Here is a 23659-nt window from a genome sequence, read left to right as displayed (position 1 = left end):
ATTTTTTTTATATTTTAGTCATTTAGCAGACACTCTTATCCAGAGCGACTTACAGTAGTGAATGCATACATTTCATACATTTTTTTTCTTCTTTTTTTCCCCGTACTGGTCCCCCGTGGGAATCGAACCCACAACCCTGGCGTTGCAAACACTATGCTCTACCAACTGAGCCACACGGGACCTGTACTATAACTCAGTAAAAGTTTAGATATTGTAGCATGTTGTGTTTATATTTTTGTTCAGTGTAGATAAAGACATGGACAATGCAACAAGAGGTCAGTTTCCTTAAATCTTTAATGTAAACAGCAGGTTGAGGGGCTTTCAGACCTAGAGATGAACATCTGAAGGTATTAAATAGGGAAAATAATAAATCATATTAAAAATGTTGACTCATGATTCGCTTTTAAATTACATTTCCATGAACCTCCAAATTGACGGCCACATAGTTCTTGAAAACAAACAGAGAACAACTTCCCTTTACTAAAAACGCAAACATCCCCAATACTGACTACATGGCAGCATCACAAATATCACTAAATTACACCATCAGCTTAACAAAGTTTTTTTTTGTTGCTCAATATTGCTTTGAAATATTACAGCAGTCGTAATCGAGCCTGATCGAACGGTATCAAGTTGTAGGAAAGAGAGATGTGTATGTCAGCAAGCATGTATTACAGTTGTGTTTGTTTGGGTATACAGCATGGTCAAAGCAGCCGTGATATAGGATAGAAGACTTCAGGAACTTCAGAGGCAGTTTCCCGTATTGTATAACAGTGTCAGGTTTTAGAATGACACACGTATTGTAACAGTCTACACAGTATGTGAAGTATGCAGAAAGATACCTGGGAGAAAAGTGTTAATACACACTTCATAATCTTAAATAAACTTGATCCTTTCTTCCTCTCAGAGACATTAGCTGCCACGTAAGTGTGAATAGGAGACCGAGCCTGCTTCTGAAATGGCACCCTATTCCCTATATAGTGCGCTACTTTATTCCCTATATAGTGCACTAAAAGTAGTGCACTATGTAGGAAATAGGGTGCCATTTTGAACACACACAGAACGTTGGGGAACTAAAGACTAACGTCCCCAGCACTTCTTTATATTTTTATAAAACGCCACACCTCTCATCCAACAGTCTGTAGAAAATCAACAAAACGAAAAAGGACAACCAAGCGTTTATCAAAGAGAGTTTCTACAATAAACCCCAAGCAAATGGCAGATTCTTCAGTGAAGGAGGAGTGAAGAGTGAGCAGGGTTGAGGTGAGAAGAATACTGTGAAGACATCTTGGAGAGTGATGACCAAACAACAACGTTTAGAGAATGTTGAGAATGTTAGAACATCTCTGGTTTAGGACCCAAAGGACCCATATGGATGCTTCCTGGTTTAGTCTCCATGGTGACGTGATGATTCAGTCAGTGGGCCACCTAGTGCCGCAAAGAGTCATTAAGCGCCGCAAACGTATTAAATCGCCCCCTTTAATTCAAAAAGAAAGTTTAGCAAGTATAGCAAGAAGGAAGGAAACTAGTTCAATAGATTCCTTTTTCTGTCACTCATCATTTTCATCGTCATTAGCTTCTTTTTCTTTTTTCCAGTTGCCGTTTTAGGAAAGAGAGAGTTGGTAGGTCCAGTACAGTAGCTAGGGGATTTTGATCGGTTGGTTAGTTAGTTGCAGTCATAAACAAAGTCATAGTTGCTCGGCTCCTTGGGAATTGGGGGAGGGGCCTCTGGAATCTGGATGTTCTCCAGATCGAGGAGGCGGAGCTTCATCTCCATGGAGAGCAGGGTGTCCATGTCTGACTTGGTGAAGTCACTGGTCATCTCCTTCCCCAGGAGGGCGTTCAAACCGTCCGTCCACACACAGTACTGAGGAGAGACAGGAGGGCATGAGTACACACACACACACACACACACACACACACACACACACACACACACACACACACACACACACACACACACACAACCTTACATCAGTGTATTAACATTAACATGCTGTAGAACGGACAACCTCCATTGACTTCCTCTCAGTCCATCTCTGAAACCTGTCATTGGCTGGGTGACTGTGCCAACTGCTCAGTGCTTACCTCATGCTTGTCCGGAGCGATGAAGTTTAAATACTCGTCTGACTCGTAGAGGACGGAGAAGGCCAGCTCCAGAACCTCCTGTAGTGAGAGGGGGAGACAGGGAGACAGGGAGGGAGGGGAGAATGTGGGAGTGACAGAGTGATAGAGGGAGATAAGGAGGGAGAGAGAGCGGGGAGAAAGAGAGGAGGGGAAGGGAGAGAAGGAGAGGAGAGAGAGACAGAAGGAGGGAGTTCAAATGTAGCACTGTCTCTAACATGCTAATGAGCTCCTCTCCACTCCAGTGTGTGCATCCCTCCCACTGTGCCTCTATAACACGTTCTCTCCCCAGCCACTCCAACATCCGATGGTTTGGCTGTCATGTGTGTGCCAGCCCCACATGCTGGGTGCCAGGGGACAGGGGACACACCGAGCAGGGGGACAGCTCGTGGACAAACTGGGATGCAAAGGCACTTTGAGACGCACGTTTATCCAACACAGGAGAAAAGTTGCCCCTAGAGTCTAACTTAAACCTTAGAGAGAAAACGCACAAAAGCTGACTTTGGATCAGTTTATTGTGTTCTCCATACTGGTCAGAAGTACACAGGGGGACGCAAACAATGAGTCAGTCAGAGGGGGAATGCATAGGGACACCTGAGAGCGTCCCACACAGAGAACACTGAAGGAGAGCTGATGTCTCATTTGTTCAAATCTGTTACGGCTCCTTTGAAACAGATGTCTCTCGCTTGTCATTAAATGCCGCAGAACTAATTAAAATTCTGTAGCATATGGCACGCAACCACATAGATGGTGGAAGCGCATTGATCCAGAGCACCTACTGTATGTGTGTCCTAGTACTATGGGACATGTTGTATTTCATTCAACACAATAGGTCAATCCAATAGTCCCGACAGACAGATATTTCTGAACTGTACCCTGGCTCTCCATCTCCCAGGCCCAGTATACTGTAGAGGGATTCTGTGTCCCAAATGGTGCCCTGTATAGTGCACTTTTTTGACCACAACCCTATTACCTATATAGTACACTTTTGACCAAGGCCCATAGGGAATAAGGTGCCATTAGAGACGAATCCTAGGTCTATGGCTGCGCTGCCCGTGACCACAGAGGTTACTTTTTCTGTCTTACAGCTTGACTAATGAATGTTGCCCCGCTCGTGTTCTCATTCAAACAGACCAAACAAGGTCCGGTCATCCATCCAGCCAGCCCACAGAGCTGTAGGCCCATTCTTTCAGACACCAGATTTATCGACAGAGTAATAAAGGTCCAGGCGAGGGAGGAGCGGTGCTCCTTTGTCTTCAAGGCTATATTTACAGGACCTAATCTGTCAATGTCAGCAGAATGTATTGGTTTCTAGTCACTACTGAGACAGAACCTGCGGAGGCTGGCGCTGGGCTTTCGTACCAGCAGACAGGCTGGCAGGACTGAACACAGCTATTTCACCTTGGTTAAGATGTCTATACATAGAAGATAGAGGGATTTGGGTTCAACTAGGCTGGCATGTCAACATCTACTTTGATAGTGGGTTACTATACCTTGATATTGAGTTGGCTATCATGTTATCATATAAGGCACAGATACACTGACATATTTGTATTTATTTTATTTAACTAGGCAAATCAGTTAAGAACAAATTCTTATTTACAATGACGGCCTATGCCGACCAAACCCTCCCCTAACCCAGACGATGCTAGTCCAATTGTGCACCGCCCAATGGGACTCCCGATCATGGCCGGTTGTGATACAGCCCGGGATCGAACCCGGGTCTGTAGTGACGCCTCTAGCACTGCGATGCAGTGCCTTAGACCGCTGTGCCACTCAGGAGCCCTATACTATACTGTTATATAAGGCACAGATACACAGACATACAGTGCCGTGAAAAATTATTTGACCTCTTTCTGATTGTCTCTATTTTTGCATATTTTTTATACTGAATGTTATCAGATCCTCAAACAAAACCTAATATTAGATAAAGGGAACCGGAGTTTACAAATAACAAAAAAAAATTATTTTATTTATTTAATTAACCACGTTATGCAACACCCAATTCCCCTGTGTGAAAAAGTAATTGCACTCAATAACTGGTTGTGTCACCTTTAGCTGCAATGACTGCAACCAAATGCTTCCTGTAGTTGTTGATCAGTCTCTCACATCACTGTAGAAGAATTTTGGCCCACTCTTGCATGCAGAACTGCTTTAACTCAGTGAAATTTGTGGGTTTTCAAGCATGAACTTCTCATTTCAAGTCCTGCCACAACATCTCAATTGGGATTAGGTCTGGATTTTGACTATGCCATTCCAAAACTTCAAATTTGTTGCTTTTTAACCATTTCATGTAGACTTAATTGTGTGTTTTGGATCATTGTCTTGCTGCATGACCCAGCTGCGCTTGGAAGAGTGGGCCAAAATTCTTCCACAGTGATGTGAGAGACTGATCAACAACTACAGGAAGCATTTGGTTGCAGTCATTGCAGCTAAAGGTGGCACAACCAGTTATTGAGTGCAATTACTTTTTCACACAGGGGAATTGGGTGTTGCATAACTTTGTTTATGATAGAAATGAAATAAATATGTAATTGTTGTGTTATTTGTTCCCTCAGGTTCCCTTTATCTAATATCAGGTTTTGGTTGAAGATCTGATAATATTCAGTATCAAAAATATGCAAAAGTAGAGAAAATTAGAAAGGGGCAAATACTTTTTCACAGCACTGTAAACTGTATTGTTATATAAGGTACACATACACAGACAGATACTGTTATATAAGGTACACATACACAGACAGATACTGTTGTATAAGGCACACATACACAGACAGATACTGTTATATAAGGCACACAGACAGATACTGTTATATAAGGTACACATACACAGACAGATACTGTTATATAAGGCACACAGACACAGACAGATACTGTTATATAAGGCACACAGACACAGACAGATACTGTTATATAATGCACACATACACAGACAGATACTGTTATATAAGGCACACAGACACAGACAGATACTGTTATATAAGGCACACAGACACAGACAGATACTGTTATATAAGGCACACATACACAGACAGATACTGTTATATAAGGCACACAGACAGATACTGTTATATAAGGCACACAGACAGATACTGTTATATAAGGCACACATACACAGACAGATACTGTTATATAAGGCACACAGACAGATACTGTTATATAAGTACACATACACAGACAGATACTGTTATATAAGGCACACAGACAGATACTGTTATATAAGATACACATACACAGACAGATACTGTTATATAAGGCACACATACACAGACAGATACTGTTATATAAGGCACACAGACAGATACTGTTATATAAGGCACACAGACACAGACAGATACTGTTATATAAGGCACACAGACACAGACAGATAATGTGATATAAGATACACATACACAGACAGATACTGTTATATAAGGCACACAGACACAGACTGTTATATAAGGCACAGAGACAGAGACTGTTATATAAGGCACACAGACACAGACAGATACTGTTATATAAGGCACACAGACACAGACAGATACTGTTATATAAGATACACATACACAGACAGATACTGTTATATAAGGCACACAGACACAGACAGATACTGTTATATAAGGCACACAGACACAGACAGATACTGTTATATAAGGCACACAGACACAGACAGATACTGTTATATAAGGCACACAGACACAGACAGATAATGTGATATAAGGCACACATACACAGACAGATACTGTTATATAAGGCACACAGACAAAGACAGATACTGTTATATAAGGGACACAGACACAGACAGATACTGTTATATAAGGCACACATACACAGACAGATACTGTTATATAAGGCACACAGACACAGACAGATACTGTTATATAAGGCACACATACACAGACAGATACTGTTATATAAGGCACACATACACAGACAGATACTGTTATATAAGGCACACATACACAGACAGATACTGTTATATAAGTACACAGACAAAGACAGATACTGTTATATAAGGCACACAGACACAGACAGATACTGTTATATAAGGCACATATACACAGACAGATACTGTTATGTAAGGCACACATACACAGACAGATACTGTTATATAAGGCACACATACACAGACAGAGACTATTATATAAGGCACACAGACAGATACTGTTATATAAGGTACACATACACAGACAGATACTGTTATATAAGGCACACAGACACAGACAGATACTGTTATATAAGGCACACAGACACAGACAGATACTGTTATATAAGGCACACAGACACAGACAGATAATGTGATATAAGATACACATACACAGACAGATACTGTTATATAAGGCACACAGACACAGACAGATACTGTTATATAAGGCACACAGACAGAGACTGTTATATAAGGCACACAGAAACAGACAGATACTGTTATATAAGGCACACAGACAGAGACTGTTATATAAGGCACACAGAAACAGACAGATACTGTTATATAAGGCACACAGACACAGACAGATACTGTTATATAAGATACACATACACAGACAGATACTGTTATATAAGGCACACAGACACAGACAGATACTGTTATATAAGGCACACAGACAGATACTGTTATATAAGGCACACAGACAGATACTGTTATATAAGGCACACAGACACAGACAGATACTGTTATATAAGGCACACAGACACAGACAGATACTGTTATATAAGGCACACAGACACAGACAGATAATGTGATATAAGATACACATACACAGACAGATACTGTTATATAAGGCACACAGACACAGACTGTTATATAAGGCACACAGACAGAGACTGTTATATAAGGCACACAGACACAGACAGATAATGTGATATAAGATACACATACACAGACAGATACTGTTATATAAGGCACACAGACACAGACTGTTATATAAGGCACACAGACAGAGACTGTTATATAAGGCACACATACACAGACAGATACTGTTATATAAGGCACACAGACACAGACTGTTATATAAGGCACACAGACAGATACTGTTATATAAGGCACACAGACACAGACAGATACTGTTATATAAGGCACACAGACACAGACAGATAATGTGATATAAGGCACACAGACACAGACAGATAATGTGATATAAGACACACATACACAGACAGATACTGTTATATAAGGCACACAGACAAAGACAGATACTGTTATATAAGGCACACAGACACAGACAGATACTGTTATATAAGGCACACAGACACAGACAGATAATGTGATATAAGATACACAGACACAGACAGATACTGTTATATAAGGCACACAGACAGAGACTGTTATATAAGGCACACAGACAGATACTGTTATATAAGGCACACAGACACAGACAGATACTGTTATATAAGGCACACAGACACAGACAGATACTGTTATATAAGGCACACAGACACAGACAGATACTGTTATATAAGGCACACATACACAGACAGATAATGTGATATAAGATACACAGACACAGACAGATACTGTTATATAAGGCACACAGACAGAGACTGTTATATAAGGCACACAGAAACAGACAGATACTGTTATATAAGGCACACAGACAGATACTGTTATATAAGGCACACATACACAGACAGATACTGTTATATAAGGCACACATACACAGACAGATACTGTTATATAAGGCACACATACACAGACAGATACTGTTATATAAGGCACACAGACAGATACTGTTATACAAGGCACACATACACAGACAGATACTGTTATATAAGGCACACATACACAGACAGATACTGTTATATAAGGCACACATACACAGACAGATACTGTTATATAAGGCACACAGACACAGACAGATACTGTTATATAAGGCACACAGACACAGACAGATACTGTTATATAAGGCACACAGACACAGACAGATACTGTTATATAAGGCACACAGACAGATACTGTTATATAAGGCACACATACACAGACAGATACTGTTATATAAGGCACACAGACAGATACTGTTATATAAGGCACACAGACACAGACAGATACTGTTATATAAGGCACACAGACAGATAATGTGATATAAGATACACATACACAGACAGATACTGTTATATAAGGCACACAGACACAGACAGATACTGTTATATAAGGCACACAGACACAGACAGATACTGTTATATAAGGCACACAGACACAGACAGATAATGTGATATAAGATACACATACACAGACAGATACTGTTATATAAGGCACACAGACAGATACTGTTATATAAGGCACACAGACACAGACAGATAATGTGATATAAGATACACATACACAGACAGATACTGTTATATAAGGCACACATACACAGACAGATACTGTTATATAAGACAAACATACACCGACAGATACTGTGATTTAAGACAAACATACACAGACAGATACTGTGATATAAGACAAACATACACAGACAGATACTGTGATATAAGACAAATATACACCGACAGATACTGTGATATAAGACAAACATACACCGACAGATACTGTACGCACACTCACCTTGTTCTGCTTCAGAGCTCCCTTCTCCTTCATGTGAGGACAGTCCTTACCAGTGACCACCGCTTTGATATCGGCCACAGGCACTACGGGAAGAGGAAGAGAGGAGCGTCAACATCAAGAATAACGTCCTCTCATAATCATCCATTAGATTTAGTGTCAACTGCTATTCTGTTGACATGCTACATTAACTACTAATAACGTCAGTAACAACCATCTTCGTCAGGCACCCTGGCAGTAAACTATTATTTTGCAAGTTGCACTTAGCTAAAAAAAAGGAAAAAAGAAAACTGAGTCCGTTTTAACTTTTTTAAATTTCACCTTTATTTAACCAGGTAGGCTAGTTGAGAACAAGTTCTCATTTACAACTGCGACCTGGCCAAGATAAAGCAAAGCAGTGCAACACAAACAACAACACAGAGTTACACATGGAATAAACAAACGTACAGTCAATAAAACAATAGAAAAAAAGAAAGTCTATATACAGTGTGTGCAAATGGCGTGAGGAGGTAAGACAATAAATAGGCCATAGTAGCGAAGTAATTACAATTTAGCAAATTAACACTGGAGTCATAGATGAGCAGATGGTGATGTGCAAGTAGAAATACTGGTGTGCAAAAGAGCAGAAAAGTAAATAAAAACAATATGGGGATGAGGTAGGTAGATTGGGTGGGCTATTTACAGATGGGCTGTGTACAGCTGCAGCGATCGGTTAGCTGCTCAGATAGCTGATGTTTAAAGTTAGTGAGGGAAATCTATGTCTCCAACTTCAGCGATTTTTGCAATTCGTTCCAGTCATTGACCCAGAGCAGTACTTGTGTTGCTCACATTACTCACATTTTTCCTGTAGAAGGTCATGGGACACCTCTCCCTGAGGGCTCTCCTCCAGATCTCCATAGTGCAGGACTTTATGGTTCGGAGACAGTCGACAGTACCAGAACTTATCTATGGAGAGAAAGAGAGTGGGAGAGGGGAAGAGAGAGAGAGAGAGAGGAGGGGGGGAAGAGAGAGAGAGAGGGGAAGAGAGAGAGAGAGAGAGGGGAAGAGAGAGAGAGGGGAAGAGAGAGAGAGAGTGGGAGAGGGGAGAGAGAGAGAGAGAGAGAGAGAGAGAGAGAGAGAGAGAGGGGAAGAGAGAGAGAGAAAGATAGAGCAAGGGAGGGGGGGACTAGGGTTAATGCCAAGATCAACAGCTATCAAAATAGCAAATCAGTGTATGATGACGGAGAAAAGTACCAGCATAAATACCAACAAACCTGGTGAAACAGACACTAATTCACCTAGATTGTGTATGCACTGTATAGACCAGAACCACCCAAAGCATATTGATGCTACTTTCTGAAGGCAGCAACACCAAACACAACAACCCTAACACTATCCATTATGGACAGTCAGACACAGACAGTTAGTGGCACCTGATTCAGGTGTGATACAGTGAGGGAAAAAAGTATTTGATCCCCTGCTGATTTTGTACATTTTCCCACTGACAAAGAAATGATCAGTCTATAATTTTAATGGTAGGTTTATTTGAACAGTGAGAGACAGAATAACAACAACAAAAAATCCAGAAAAACGCATGTCAAAAATGTTATAAATTCATTTGCATTTTAATGAGGGAAATAAGTATTTGACCCCCTCTCAGTCAGAAAGATTTCTGGCTCCCAGGTGTCTTTTATACAGGTAACGAGCTGAGATTAGGAGCACACTCTTAAAGGGAGTGCTCCTAACCGCAGCTTGTTACCTGTAAAAAAGACACCTGTCCCCAGAAGCAATCAATCAATCAGATTACAAACTCTCCACCATGGCCAAGACCAAAGAGCTCTCCAAGGATGTCAGGCATAAGATTGTAGATCTACACAAGGCTGGAATGGGCTACAAGACCATCACCAAGCAGCTTGGTGAGAAGGTGACAACAGTTGGTGTGATTATTCGCAAATGGAAGAAACACAAAAGAACTGTCAATCTCCCTCGGCCTGGGGCTCCATGCAAGATCTCACCTTGTGGAGTTGCAATGATCATGAGAACGGTGAGGAATCAGCCCAGAACTACACGGGAGGATCTTGTCAATGATCTCAAGTCAGCTGGGACCATAGTCACCAAGAAAACAATTGGTAACACACTACGCCGTGAAGGACTGAAATCCTGCAGCGCCCGCAAGGTCCCCCTGCTCAAGAAAGCACATATACATGCCCGTCTGAAGTTTGCCAATGAACATCTGAATGATTCAGAGGACAACTTAGTGAAAGTGTTGTGGTCAGATGAGACCAAAATGGAGCTCTTTGGCATCAACTCAACTCGCCGTGTTTGGAGGAGGAGGAATGCTGCCTATGACCCCAAGAACACCATCCTCACCGTCAAACATGGAGGTGGAAACCTTATGCTTTGGGGGTGTTTTTCTGCTAAGGAGACAGGACAACTTCACCGCATCAAAGGGCGATGGACGGGGCCATGTACCGTCAAATCTTGGGTGAGACCCTCCTTTCCTCAGCCAGGGCATTGAAAATGGGTTGTGGATGGGTATTCCAGCATGACAATGACCCAAAACACACGGCCAAGGCAACAAAGGAGTGGCTCAAGAAGAAGCACATTAAGGTCCTGGAGTGGCCTAGCCAGTCTCCAGACCTTAATCCCATAGAAAATCTGTGGAGGGAGCTGAAGGTTCGAGTTGCCAAACGTCAGCCTTGAAACCTTAATGACTTGGAGAAGATCTGCAAAGAGGAGTGGGACAAAATCCCTCCTGAGATGTGTGCAAACCTGGTGGCCAACTACAAGAAACGTCTGACCTCTGTGATTGCCAACAAGGGTTTGCCACCAAGTACTATGTCACATTTTGCAGAGGGGTCAAATAATTATTTCCCTCATTAAAATGCAAACCAATTTATAACATTTTTGACATGCGTTTTACTAGATTTTTGTTGTTGTTATTCTGTCTCTCACTTTTCAAATAAACCTACCATTAAAATTATAGACTGATAATTTCTTTGTCAGTGGGCAAACGTACAAAATCAGCAGGGGATCAAATACTTTTTCCCTCACTGTATATGATATACTTTCTTGTCCTAGAGGGGAAATTTGTGTGATACTGCTTCCACAAACACACAAACATAGAACAACAGCCTGTCATACACCCCCCTCCCAGCCAGGCCAGACTGTGACCAGGTGGCAATTCCACATGAAGCCCTACAGGCCAGGCACCAGTCCGTTAATGCCTTCTCCCTCCGTCTCCCCTGCTGTTTAGCAGTTTTATTGACAGGGGGACAAAATAATGTTCAGCCTGCATCTAGGCACCCTATAGCACCTTCCCGATGGCATCATCTGGAACTCTGTGTTCAGTGCTGTGTGGGTCTGATTGGACCTTTCTGGCCTGTCTGATGATGGTCTCCTGGAAAATGTTTTCACTGTGTACCACTATGGGGCTGTGGTGTGTGGTGTTATCATGGGCTGTGGTGTGTGATGTTCTCATGGGCTGTGGTGTTATCATGGGCTGTGGTGTGTGATGTTCTCATGGGCTGTGGTGTGTGGTGTTATCATGGGCTGTGGTGTGTGGTGTTCTCATGGGCTGTGGTGTTATCATGGGCTGTGGTGTGTGATGTTCTCATGGGCTGTGGTGTGTGGTGTTATCATGGGCTGTGGTGTGTGGTGTTCTCATGGGCTGTGGTGTGTGGTGTTCTCATGGGCTGTGGTGTGTGATGTTCTCATGGGCTGTGGTGTGTGGTGTTATCATGGGCTGTGGTGTGTGGTGTTCTCATGGGCTGTGGTGTGTGGTGTTATCATGGGCTGTGGTGTGTGATGTTCTCGTGGGGTGTGGTGTTATCATGGGCTGTGGTGTGTGGTGTTATCATGGGCTGTGATGTTATCATGTGCTGTGGTGTGTGATGTTCTCATGGGCTGTGGTGTTATCATGGGCTGTGGTGTGTGGTGTTCTCATGGGCTGTGGTGTTATCATGGGCTGTGGTGTGTGGTGTTCTCATGGGCTGTGGTGTGTGGTGTTCTCATGGGCTGTGGTGTGTGGTGTTCTCATGGGCTGTGGTGTGTGGTGTTTTCATGGGCTGTGGTGTGTGGTGTTCTCATGGGCTGTGGTGTGTGGTGTTCTCATGGGCTGTGGTGTGTGGTGTTCTCATGGGCTGTGGTGTGTGGTGTTATCATGGGCTGTGGTGTGTGATGTTATCATGGGCTGTGGTGTGTGGTGTTCTCATGGGCTGTGGTGTGTGGTGTTCTCATGGGCTGTGGTGTGTGATGTTATCATGGGCTGTGGTGTGTGGTGTTCTCATGGGCTGTGGTGTGTGGTGTTATCATGGGCTGTAGTGTGTGGTGTTATCATGGGCTGTGGTGTGTGGTGCTATCATGGGCTGTGGTGTGTGGTGTTATCATGGGCTGTGGTGGCTAGCGTGACTGATAGCACCCGGCACTGGGGTGCTATCGCCCGCTGGGCAGTTGGGGCCGGCTGGCACACAGGCTGGCATGCCTGGGCACTGTGGGCAGGCCTCCTGTAGAGCAAGGCCTGGCACTTTATTCTCTACCCATTATGCATGTCCCTGGAAGAGCAGAACTAGGCTGGGGACTGGGGAGGGTTGGTTGGCACTCGCATGGACAACACAGTCCAAATCCTAATTGCTGAGAATAGACATTTGGCAGCAGGGAGGCTGGCGCTGGTCTGTGGGGAGAGACTCCCTAATACTGTTCCGGCATCACACTTAGCGATTTGTATACGTATATTGTATGTGGAAATATGATTTGAGAGGAGTCCTTTAGGAATGAAGCACATGGAAAGTGCCGGGTGGAGGTGTGGATCTGCAAGTATACTAATTCTTCAGTTGTGCTCACTACAGTGTGGTGGCAGACAGCCCACAGGCCCTGGGCTGGGACGACAGCGCTTCCAGGGCACCTCAACAATACGTAACCTGTGTGTGCGTGTGTGTGTGTGCATGAGAGAGACAGAAGCGGTTTATGTCTGTGTAGGGGAGAGACGGAAGAGGACAGAGATTTAATCCTCTCCGGCTGTGAAAAGCACCACATTATAGCGGTGCTAACCGATAAGGCCTCCCCCTCTCCTCTCCTCTCCTCTCCTCTCCTCTCCTCTCCTCTCCTCTCCTCTCCTCTCCTCTCCTCTCCTCTCCTCTCCTCTCCTCTCCTCTCCTCTCCTCTCCTCTCCTCTCCTCTCCTCTCCTCTCCTCTCCTCTCCTCTCCTCTCTCCCTGCTGTGTCCAGGCCTATGTGCCAGCCAGTCAGTCAGTGTGAAAAAGGATATTAGGCTCAATGCTCCCCAAACACTCCACTCTGAAGTGTAAATGCTTCATCTGTCCTCCAGCTCCACAGTCATTTACAGGGAAAGGATGAACAAGCTTCCATTCCACTGCCACAGTTAAATCAAGGACAGGGAGATATATTGTGTCCCAAATGGAACCCGATTCCCTTTAAAGTGCACTACTTTTGACCAGGACCAATAGGGCTCTGGTCAAAATTAGTGTACTATATAGGGAATAGGTTGCCATTTGGGAACACAGCCATAAACTAAGCTTCTACTGAAAGGAGGGATTTTGATGTTACTGTTAATAAAAGCTATGTAGAATGTCATGGGACCTGGGACACACGACGCCAACAAACGCCTAGACAAAAGAGGAGTCACTAACAGATAAAACGGCCCACATTTCCCTCAGACATCCGATACAGCCGCAGCACTGAAGGAACTAGTTCTATCTGGGTCCAAAGGTTCTGAGGAGTCACACTAACCAACTTCATGTCTATTCCAGAACTCTGAGATGACCAGGAAGAGCTTCAGAAGCCCGGCTGGGAATTTAATTAGGCCGTTCCTCCATTAGTGAAATGGATTCATGCACTTCAGAGCAATGAGGCTCAGTGGAACTGTAGAGCTGGGGACAGAAACCGTTCCAGACAAAACGGTAAGGGCCACACAGCTCAGATATTAGCTGCTTTTTGAAGCAATAGGCTGTCTTAGTAAATTCCTGACACTGTGTTAAACACTGACTACACAAAACATTAAGGACACCTGCTCTTTCCTTGATATTGACTAACCGGGTGAATCCAGGTGAAAGCTATGATCCCTTATTGATGTCACTTGTTAAATCCACTTCAATCAGTGTAGATGAAGGGGAGGAGACAGATAAATGAAGGAATTTAAAGCTTTGAGACATGGATTGCGCAATTCAATATTAGGAAGGTGTTCTTAATGTTTGGTTTGGCACACACATGTTTGTGCGTGTGTATGTGTGTGTTTTCTTGATTCACAGCGACAGAGCCATTACTGACCCAATCACAAAGGCAAATAGTGACGGAGGAGGCAGTCCAAGTAAGTTTGTGTGTGTGTGTGTGTGTGTGTGTGTGTGTGTGTGTGTGTGTGTGTGTGTGTGTGTGTGTGTGTGTGTGTGTGTGTGTGTGTGTGTGTGTGTGTGTGTGTGTGTGTGTGTGTGTGTGTGTGTCTGTGTGTGTGTCTGTGTGTGTGTGTGTCTGTGTGTGTGTGTGTGTGTGTGTCACCCCTACCTTGCCTCCGGCGGCTGCTGATCTTCCTGAAGCAGGTTCCGTCACACAGACGGTTGAGCCTCTGTTGTTTGATCAGCTCCATGATCTCTGGCTGGATCTTCTCCCGCAGCTCCCTACGGACCAGACAGAGAAACAGTCAGTCAGTCACAGAGAGAACAGGAAACAGTCAGTCAGAAACATAGGGACCAGTCAGTCAGAAACACAGGGACCAGTCAGTCAGTAACAGAGAGAGAACAGGAACCAGTCAGTCAGTAACACAGGGACCAGTCAGCCAGTAACACAGAGAGAACAGGAACCAGTCAGTCAGTAACACAGGGACCAGTCAGACAGTAACACAGAGACCTGTCAGTCAGTAACACAGAGAGAACAGGAACCAGTCAGTCAGTAACATAGGGACCAGTCAGCCAGTAACACAGGGACCAGTCAGCCAGTAACACAGAGAGAACAGGAACCAGTCAGTCAGTAACACAGGAACCAGTCAGCCAGTAACACAGGGACCAGTCAGCCAGTAACACAGGGACCAGTCAGCCAGTAACACAGGGACCAGTCAGCCAGTAACACAGAGAGAACAGGAACCAGTCAGTCAGTAACACAGAGACCAGTTAGACAGTAACACAGGAACCAGTCAGTCAGTAACACAGAGACCAGTTAGTCAGTAACACAGAGACCAGTCAGTCAGTAACACAGGGACCAGTCAGTCAGTAACACAGGGACCAGTCAGTCAGTAACACAGGGACCAGTCAGTCAGTAACACAGAGACCAGTCAGTCAGTAACACAGGAACCAGTCAGTCAGTAACACAGGGACCAGTCAGTCAGTAACACAGGAACCTGTCAGTCAGTAACACAGGAACCTGTCAGTCAGTAACACAGAGACCAGTCAGTCAGTAACACAGAGACCAGTCAGTCAGTGTAACAGAGAAAACAGAGACCAGTCAGTCAGTAACACAGAGACCAGTCAGACAGTAACACAGAGACCATTCAGACAGTAACACAGAGACCAGTCAGTCAGTAACACAGAGACCAGTCAGTCAGTGTAACAGAGAAAACAGAGACCAGTCAGTCAGTAACACAGAGACCAGTCAGTCAGTAACACAGGGACCAGTCAGACAGTAACACAGAGACCAGTCAGTCAGTGTAACAGAGAAAACAGAGACCAGTCAGTCAGTAACACAGAGACCAGTCCGTCAGTGTAACAGAGAAAACAGAGACCAGTCAGTCAGTAACACAGGGACCAGTCAGACAGTAACACAGAGACCAGTCAGTCAGTAACACAGAGACCAGTCAGACAGTGTAACAGAGAAAACAGAGACCAGTCAGTCAGTAACACAGAGACCAGTCAGTCAGTTACAAAGGGACCAGTCAGACAGTAACACAGAGACCAGTCAGTCAGTAACACAGAGACCAGTCAGTCAGTGTAACAGAGAAAACAGAGACCAGTCAGTCAGTAACACAGAGACCAGTCAGTCAGTAACACAGAGACCAGTCAGACAGTAACACAGAGACCAGTCAGTCAGTGTAACAGAGAAAACAGAGACCAGTCAGTCAGTAACACAGAGACCAGTCAGACAGTAACACAGAGACCAGTCAGTCAGTAACACAGAGACCAGTCAGTCAGTGTAACAGAGAAAACAGAGACCAGTCAGACAGTAACACAGGGACCAGTCAGACAGTTACAAAGGGACCTGTCAGTCAGTAACACAGAGACCAGTCAGTCAGTAACACAGAGACCAGTCAGTCAGTGTAACAGAGAAAACAGAGACCAGTCAGTCAGTAACACAGAGACCAGTCAGTCAGTAACACAGAGACCAGTCAGACAGTAACACAGAGACCAGTCAGACAGTAACACAGAGACCAGTCAGTCAGTGTAACAGAGAAAACAGAGACCAGTCAGTCAGTAACACAGAGACCAGTCAGACAGTAACACAGAGACCAGTCAGTCAGTAACACAGAGACCAGTCAGTCAGTGTAACAGAGAAAACAGAGACCAGTCAGACAGTAACACAGGGACCAGTCAGACAGTAACACAGAGACCAGTCAGTCAGTAACACAGAGACCAGTCAGTCAGTAACACAGAGACCAGTCAGTCAGTGTAACAGAGAAAACAGAGACCAGTCAGTCAGTAACACAGGAACCAGTCAGTCAGTAAGAGAGAGAGATAGAGACTCCCTGGCACAACACACACTGGGTTTTGTCCCAAATGGCACCCTATTCCCTGGTCAAAATAGTGCACTATATAGGGCAGGGGCAGTCAACTCTTACCCTATGAGGACCGGAGCCTGCTGGTTTTCTGTTCTACCTGATCATTAATTGCACCCACCTGGTGTCCCAGGTCTAAATCAGTCCCTGACTAGAGGGGAGTCACCCAGCTGGTGTCCCAGGTCTAAATCAGTCCCTGACTAGAGGGGATTCACCCACCTGGTGTTCCAGGTCTAAATCAGTCCCTGACTAGAGGGGAATCACCCACCTGGTGTCCCAGGTCTAAATCAGTCCCTGACTAGAGGGGATTCACCCACCTGGTGTCCCAGGTCTAAATCAGTCCCTGACTAGAGGGGAATCAAACCACCTGGTGTCCCAGGTCTAAATCAGTCCCTGACTAGAGGGGATTCACCCACCTGGTGTCCCAGGTCTAAATCAGTCCCTGACTAGAGGGGATTCACCCACCTGGTGTCCCAGGTCTAAATCAGTCCCTGACTAGAGGGAAATCACCCACCTGGTGTCCCAGGTCTAAATCAGTCCAAGACTAGAGGGGAATCACCCACCTGGTGTCCCAGGTCTAAATCAGTCCCTGACTAGAGGGGAATCACCCACCTGGTGTCCCAGGTCTAAATCAGTCCCTGACTAGAGGGGAATCACCCACCTGGTGTCCCAGGTCTAAATCAGTCCCTGACTAGAGGGGATTCACCCACCTGGTGTCCCAGGTCTAAATCAGTCCCTGACTAGAGGGGATTCACCCACCTGGTGTCCCAGGTCTAATTCAGTCCCTGACTAGAGGGGAATCACCCACCTGGTGTCCCAGGTCTAAATCAGTCCAAGACTAGAGAAGAATCACCCACCTGGTGTCCCAGGTCTAAATCAGTCCAAGACTAGAGAAGAATCACCCACCTGGTGTCCCAGGTCGAAATCAGTCCCAGGTCTAAAAGCAGTCTCAGTCACAGGCTGAGGCAAACTGGAATTAGGCACACTAACCAGACGACCTATTTGAATAGAACTGCACTATTCAAACTGGAAACATAAACAACTGACTCTGTCCACACACAAAGCATTATGAGTGCTAGGACCACATATGGTGAGGTGGGAAAACATTAGAGGAACACGCATACACAAACGCAGACACACACACACACAAACGCAGACACACGCACACACGAACGCAGACACACATACACACACACGCACATCCAAACCCCCTGAGCGAGATGCACAGCCCCCTGCAGTGATCTGTCATTTAGCCTAGCCTGTATGTTTCTCTGCGTGCTCTTCCTCTGCATATGAAAGCTCTGAACACAGCCCCTAACATCCAGCCAACATGAATTATACATAAATCCTCATCTGACTGGGGAAACACGCAGTCCCATAACTTCCCAGCCAGTCAGGACGCTGCTGTGGAAAAAACTGCCTATCAGAGGGCTGCTGTGGAGCTGACTGTCGAATCAGATTCTCTTTCTCATTAGGTCAGGCTCTCTGTGCCTTTCCCTAGCAATTATTTCCACTGGCTCTGTGCTTTCTGATCATCAGTGGACTAAGTCATTACATTGATCTGTAGTTGGATGTTGAGTAGACATACATGTAAAGTTGAAGTTTCCACAAGGTACAGATCGAAGATCAGCTTCCTCTCCCCCAATCCTAGTAGGGAAAAAGCTAAACTGACCCAAGATCAGCATGTAGGGGCAACTTCACCCTACTCTGATAACTGTCAGTGGGAGGGGACGCTAAGGATTCAGTTACTGTACATGTAATGACAGCTAGGGCATTTGATGTATAACATTTGTGTGGGAATAATCTATATGGTTCGACTCCCATAGTGAAAGCGTTTTTGTCTGTCGCCATGTCTATGTCTCAGACTTTTGGCACTGCCATTTTATAAATCAGATTCATTGCAGCTTAATCTCATTCACCCTTCACCTCTGAAAAGCACCTAAATTAGCTCTTTCAAAGGCTACATACTGTAGATAATACTCTGCGATGGCTTGTATCAAATGTACCTGACACAGAGTATAGAGTGGCAGGACCCACTGAGATGGGAGTGGAATCCAAATAGAAATGGAAACGTACTTCATTATTGAAGCGTGACATATTGAACCAAAATTATATGGAGGATTCAAGAATGAATTATAAATGACTTTTCTCCCCTTTTATACAGTTACTGTATTGTAGATTACATTAGGTAAAGCTGTACATTAAGTGCACTACTTTTGACCAAGGGCCCTATGTAGGAAATTTGGAACCAGCCTAACACCTTCTCTCATAAATGTTTCCTCTGCACTAATGAATTTAATATTCATTCTTTTTAAGACCCTGTTTATATAAGTTGGTCTAATTTGAGTGAGTGCCCTGACAGAAGGTAAATGTTCCACTGGTCTTTCTTTCCAGCACATTGCATTTCTAACGTTTGAACAACCCCACGAGCCCAAACATCTGATGCTTACCGTCTAAAAGCTAAAACCATTTCCCCTCCCTCATTTCTCCAATAACAATTACCCTTTCACATGATCAATATCAGCTCCATAAATGCCACTGCCCGGTTCTTCAGGGACCAAGCTGGCTGTATGAAATGATTTTCAATTCCTTAAAATACAGTGACAGGACAAACAATGTTCTTCATTACCATGATTTTATCCATAAGCAGTTAATGAGTGCTTTAATAGAACTGAACACACACACAGTCTCTCTAGTCTAATGCACTATAAGACCGTAATGGAGTATTCACTCAGAACACCATTTGTAGACAAATTCGATTTTAATGCAGATTTTCTATCCTGAGGGGAACCGAACGCAGGTGTGCTGTGCCAATAGCCGACATTATATGAACAAATGGATAAAGGATGGAAATGAGCGAGGGTGGAGGGACATTTTATTAAATTAGTATTAACTAACGTGTTTCCTTTCTTCCACAGTCATATTGTCTCTTGTTCCCTTTATTTTCATCTGTTTTTGGACTGGATAAAGGATGGGGCATGAGGACATCCATGTCATGAATATTAGCAGCTATTTCCTTTCTTCTCTCTCACTGCCTCAATGTTTTTGTCTTCTTTTAATGAAGGATTGGGTACATCTAGATAGCGATATCACTGACTGCGTCCTTCTCGAGCAGTTCCATCTTTTCCTATTGAGAGGACCATCACTCACGGTAGCCTGGCGGGTAGGATCGAATCCCCGAGCTGACAAGGTAAAAACCTGTTGCTCTGCCCCTGAGAAAGGCAGTTAACCCACTGTTTACCGGGCGCCGATGACGTTGATTAAGGCCCCCCCCGCACCTCTCTGATTCAGAAGGGTTGGGTTAAATACGGAAGACACATTTCAGTATTTATTTAACCTTTATTTAACTAGGCAAGTCAGTTAAGAACAAATTCTTATTTACAATGACGGCCTACCCCGGACGACGCTGGGCCAATTGTGCGCCACCCTCTGGGACTCCCAATCACGGCTGGTTGTGATACAGCCTGGTATCGAACCAGGGTCTGTAGTGACACCTCTAGCACTGAGATGAAGTGCCTTACACCGCTGCGCCACTCGGGATGTATTCAGTTGTACAATTGACGAGGTATCCCCCTTTCCCATCCTCACTCACTCACACACACACACACACACACACACACACAGTAGACTCACAGGATGGGGCGGGACTGGAAGTCTTCTTGGTTCATCCTCTCAGACTGGCGTATCTTCAGGATCTCAGTGTAACTCAGGTTCTGCAGGCGACTCTTCAACTGGTCCAGGGAATTAGGCTTCTGTGTCAGCGCTCGCATGATCTGATCCCTCACCACCTGCATCACCTGGGAGGAGAAGAAAGAGGGGGATTTAGAAGAGTGGAGAGGTGGAAAGACCTTGGATGTCTGGACAGGAGGTAGAGAGAGAAGGAAACCTAGGTTACACATATGGGGCTGGTTTCCTAGACACAGATTTATCTTAGACCTGGTCTAGAAAGCATTCTCAATGGAGGTTCTTCATTAAAATAGATCTTTTGGACTAGGATGAATCTCTGTCTAGGAAACCGTCCCATGATGTGATGGAAAGATGCCATTTTATGAAGGCACTTTGGATGGAATATTTTTATTTTTATTACTTGCACACAGCTATTAGAATATATATCAAAGATGTCTCAGTGGACATTTTCAGATCACTTTTTGGAGCTCTCAGGCAAACATCCCAGCTCAAAACGTATCTGCTCTCCAGGATGTTTGCAGAGCTCAGGAGAATAGCAGGAGCTGAGTGAGAGAGACACGATGTGAGAAGGGGAGGAAGTGAACGCCTGCGGCAGAAAGTCAGACGAACAAACAAATGATCAGCATATCAAAGGACCTGTCAGTCTGGGACGACACGGGCTGCTGTCACGCTACAAAGGCCTCGTCTGTGTCCCAAAAGGCACCCTATTCCATATATAGTGCACTACTTTTGAACAGAGCCCAATGGGCCCTGGTCAAAAGTAGTTCACTATATAGGGAAGGCAGCCGCTGTTTGCTCTGACTGTAGGAGCAGTGCGATCAGCGCTCACACAATTAGAGCCCAAATCTTCGAGCGAGCCAGGTACACTAAACATGCACATTTATTAAACAGGAATTTAACAGGAGACAATTCCATCATTGATATCTAGATGACCACAGATCACACCAATAACATGTTCTACTGAATGGAACATGTAACATGCTGTTATGATTATAGAATAAACTCCTCTGTGAACCATGTCGCAGACACCGATCCCTCGCTTCCGGATGAGCTAAACACCTTCTCCGCTTCGAGGAAAACGTGCTGCCAACATGGACCCCCTCAGCTCAATAGGACTGTTCTCGTTCTCTGTGGCTGACGTGAGCACGTCATTTAAGCGTGTTAACCCTCGCAAGGTTGCCGGCCCAGACGGAATCCAAGTCACGTCCTCAGAGCATGTGCAGACCAGCTGGCTGGATTGTTTACGGACATATTCAATCTCCAAATATACCAGTCTGTTGTCCCCACTTGCTTCAAGATGTCCACCATTGTTCCTGTACAAGAAAGCGAAGGTAACTGAACTAAATGACTATCGCCCTGTAGCACTCACTTCTGTCATCATGAAGTGCTTTGAGAGGCTAGTTAAGGACCATATGACCTCCACCTTACACAACACCCTAGACCCACTACAATTCATATACCGCCCCAACAGATCCATGGACAACGCAATCTCCATTGCACTCCACAATGCCCTATCCAACCTGGACAAGATAAATACCTATGTGAGAATGCTGATCATCAGCTACAGCGTTTAACACCATAGTGCACTCCAAGCACATCACTAAGCTCAAGGCCCTGAGTCTAAAGCCCTCCCTGCACAAGTCCTGGACTTCCTGATGGGATGACCCCAAGTGGTGAAGGTAGGCAACACCACCTCCGCCATGCTGATCCTCAACTCGGGGGCCCCACAGGGATACGTGCTCAGCCCCCTCTTGTACTCCCTGTTCACCCATGACTGCGTGGCCTTGCATGTCTCTAACTTAATCAAGATTGCAACAATGACAAGACAGCATAGAGGGAGGAGGCGAGAGCCTTGGCCAAGTGGTGCCAGGAAAATAACCTCTCCCTCAACTAAACGAAGGAGCTGATCGTGGACTACAGGAGCTAGTAGCGAGAGCATGTCCCCATCCACGTCGACGGGGCTGCAGTGGAGAGGTTACAAAAGTCCTCGGCGTGCACATCACTGACGACCTGAAATGGTCCCTTCACACAGACAGTGTTGTGAAGAAGGCGCAACAACATCAGGAGGCTGAAGAAATTAGTCTTGGCCCCTAAAACCCTCACAAACTTCTACAGATGCACTATTAAGAGCATCTTGTCGGGCTGTATCACCGCCTGGTACGGCAACTTCACCGTCTGGAACGGCAACTGCACCGCCCGCAACCTCAGGGCTCTCCAGAGGGTGGTGAGGTCTACCCGACGCATCATCGGGAGCACACTGCCTGCCCTTCGGGACAACTACAGCACCCGGTGTCACAGGAAGCCAAAAAGAACACCAATAACCTCAGCCACGGCCACTTCACCCCACTAAAAAGAGGAGACAGCATAGGTGCATCAAAGCTGGGACTGAAAGACAGAAGCTGTTTATCAAACTCCAGGCCATCAGAATGTTAAATAGTCACCACTCTGCCTTGGGCTTTGGTCACGGGTACTAGCTGGCTACCACCCTAAAGTCATTGGACACTGGTCACTTTAGTACCGTTTACATACTGTTTCACCCACTTTATATGTACAGTTGAAGTCAGAAGTTTACATACACCTTAGACAAATACATTTAAACTCAGTTTTTCACAATTCCTGACATTTAATCCTAGTAAAAATTCC

At 44.8% G+C, this 23659-nt stretch overlaps 1 protein-coding gene across 8 annotated transcripts in view; it reads right to left on the bottom strand.

Annotated features, from left to right (window-relative positions):
• Positions 1-276: 276 nt before the first annotated feature.
• Positions 277-23659, bottom strand: part of LOC106570440 (engulfment and cell motility protein 1) — a 199535-nt gene continuing 176152 nt past the window's right edge. For all 8 annotated transcript variants that reach the window (XM_045694888.1, XM_045694887.1, XM_045694890.1 and 5 more), the window contains 6 exons: positions 20963-21126; positions 15133-15245; positions 9476-9583; positions 8642-8724; positions 2089-2166; positions 277-1867 (listed from right to left, as the gene is read on the bottom strand). In XM_045694888.1, coding sequence (XP_045550844.1) covers positions 1667-1867; positions 2089-2166; positions 8642-8724; positions 9476-9583; positions 15133-15245; positions 20963-21126 — 747 coding nt within the window. In that variant the 3' untranslated portion in view covers positions 277-1666. The remainder of the gene's footprint in view (positions 1868-2088; positions 2167-8641; positions 8725-9475; positions 9584-15132; positions 15246-20962; positions 21127-23659) is intronic.

The sequence above is a fragment of the Salmo salar genome, chromosome ssa14, assembly GCF_905237065.1.
Source record: "Salmo salar chromosome ssa14, Ssal_v3.1, whole genome shotgun sequence".
Taxonomy (NCBI): domain Eukaryota; kingdom Metazoa; phylum Chordata; class Actinopteri; order Salmoniformes; family Salmonidae; genus Salmo; species Salmo salar.
This window is presented reverse-complemented; position numbering and strand designations above follow the sequence as displayed.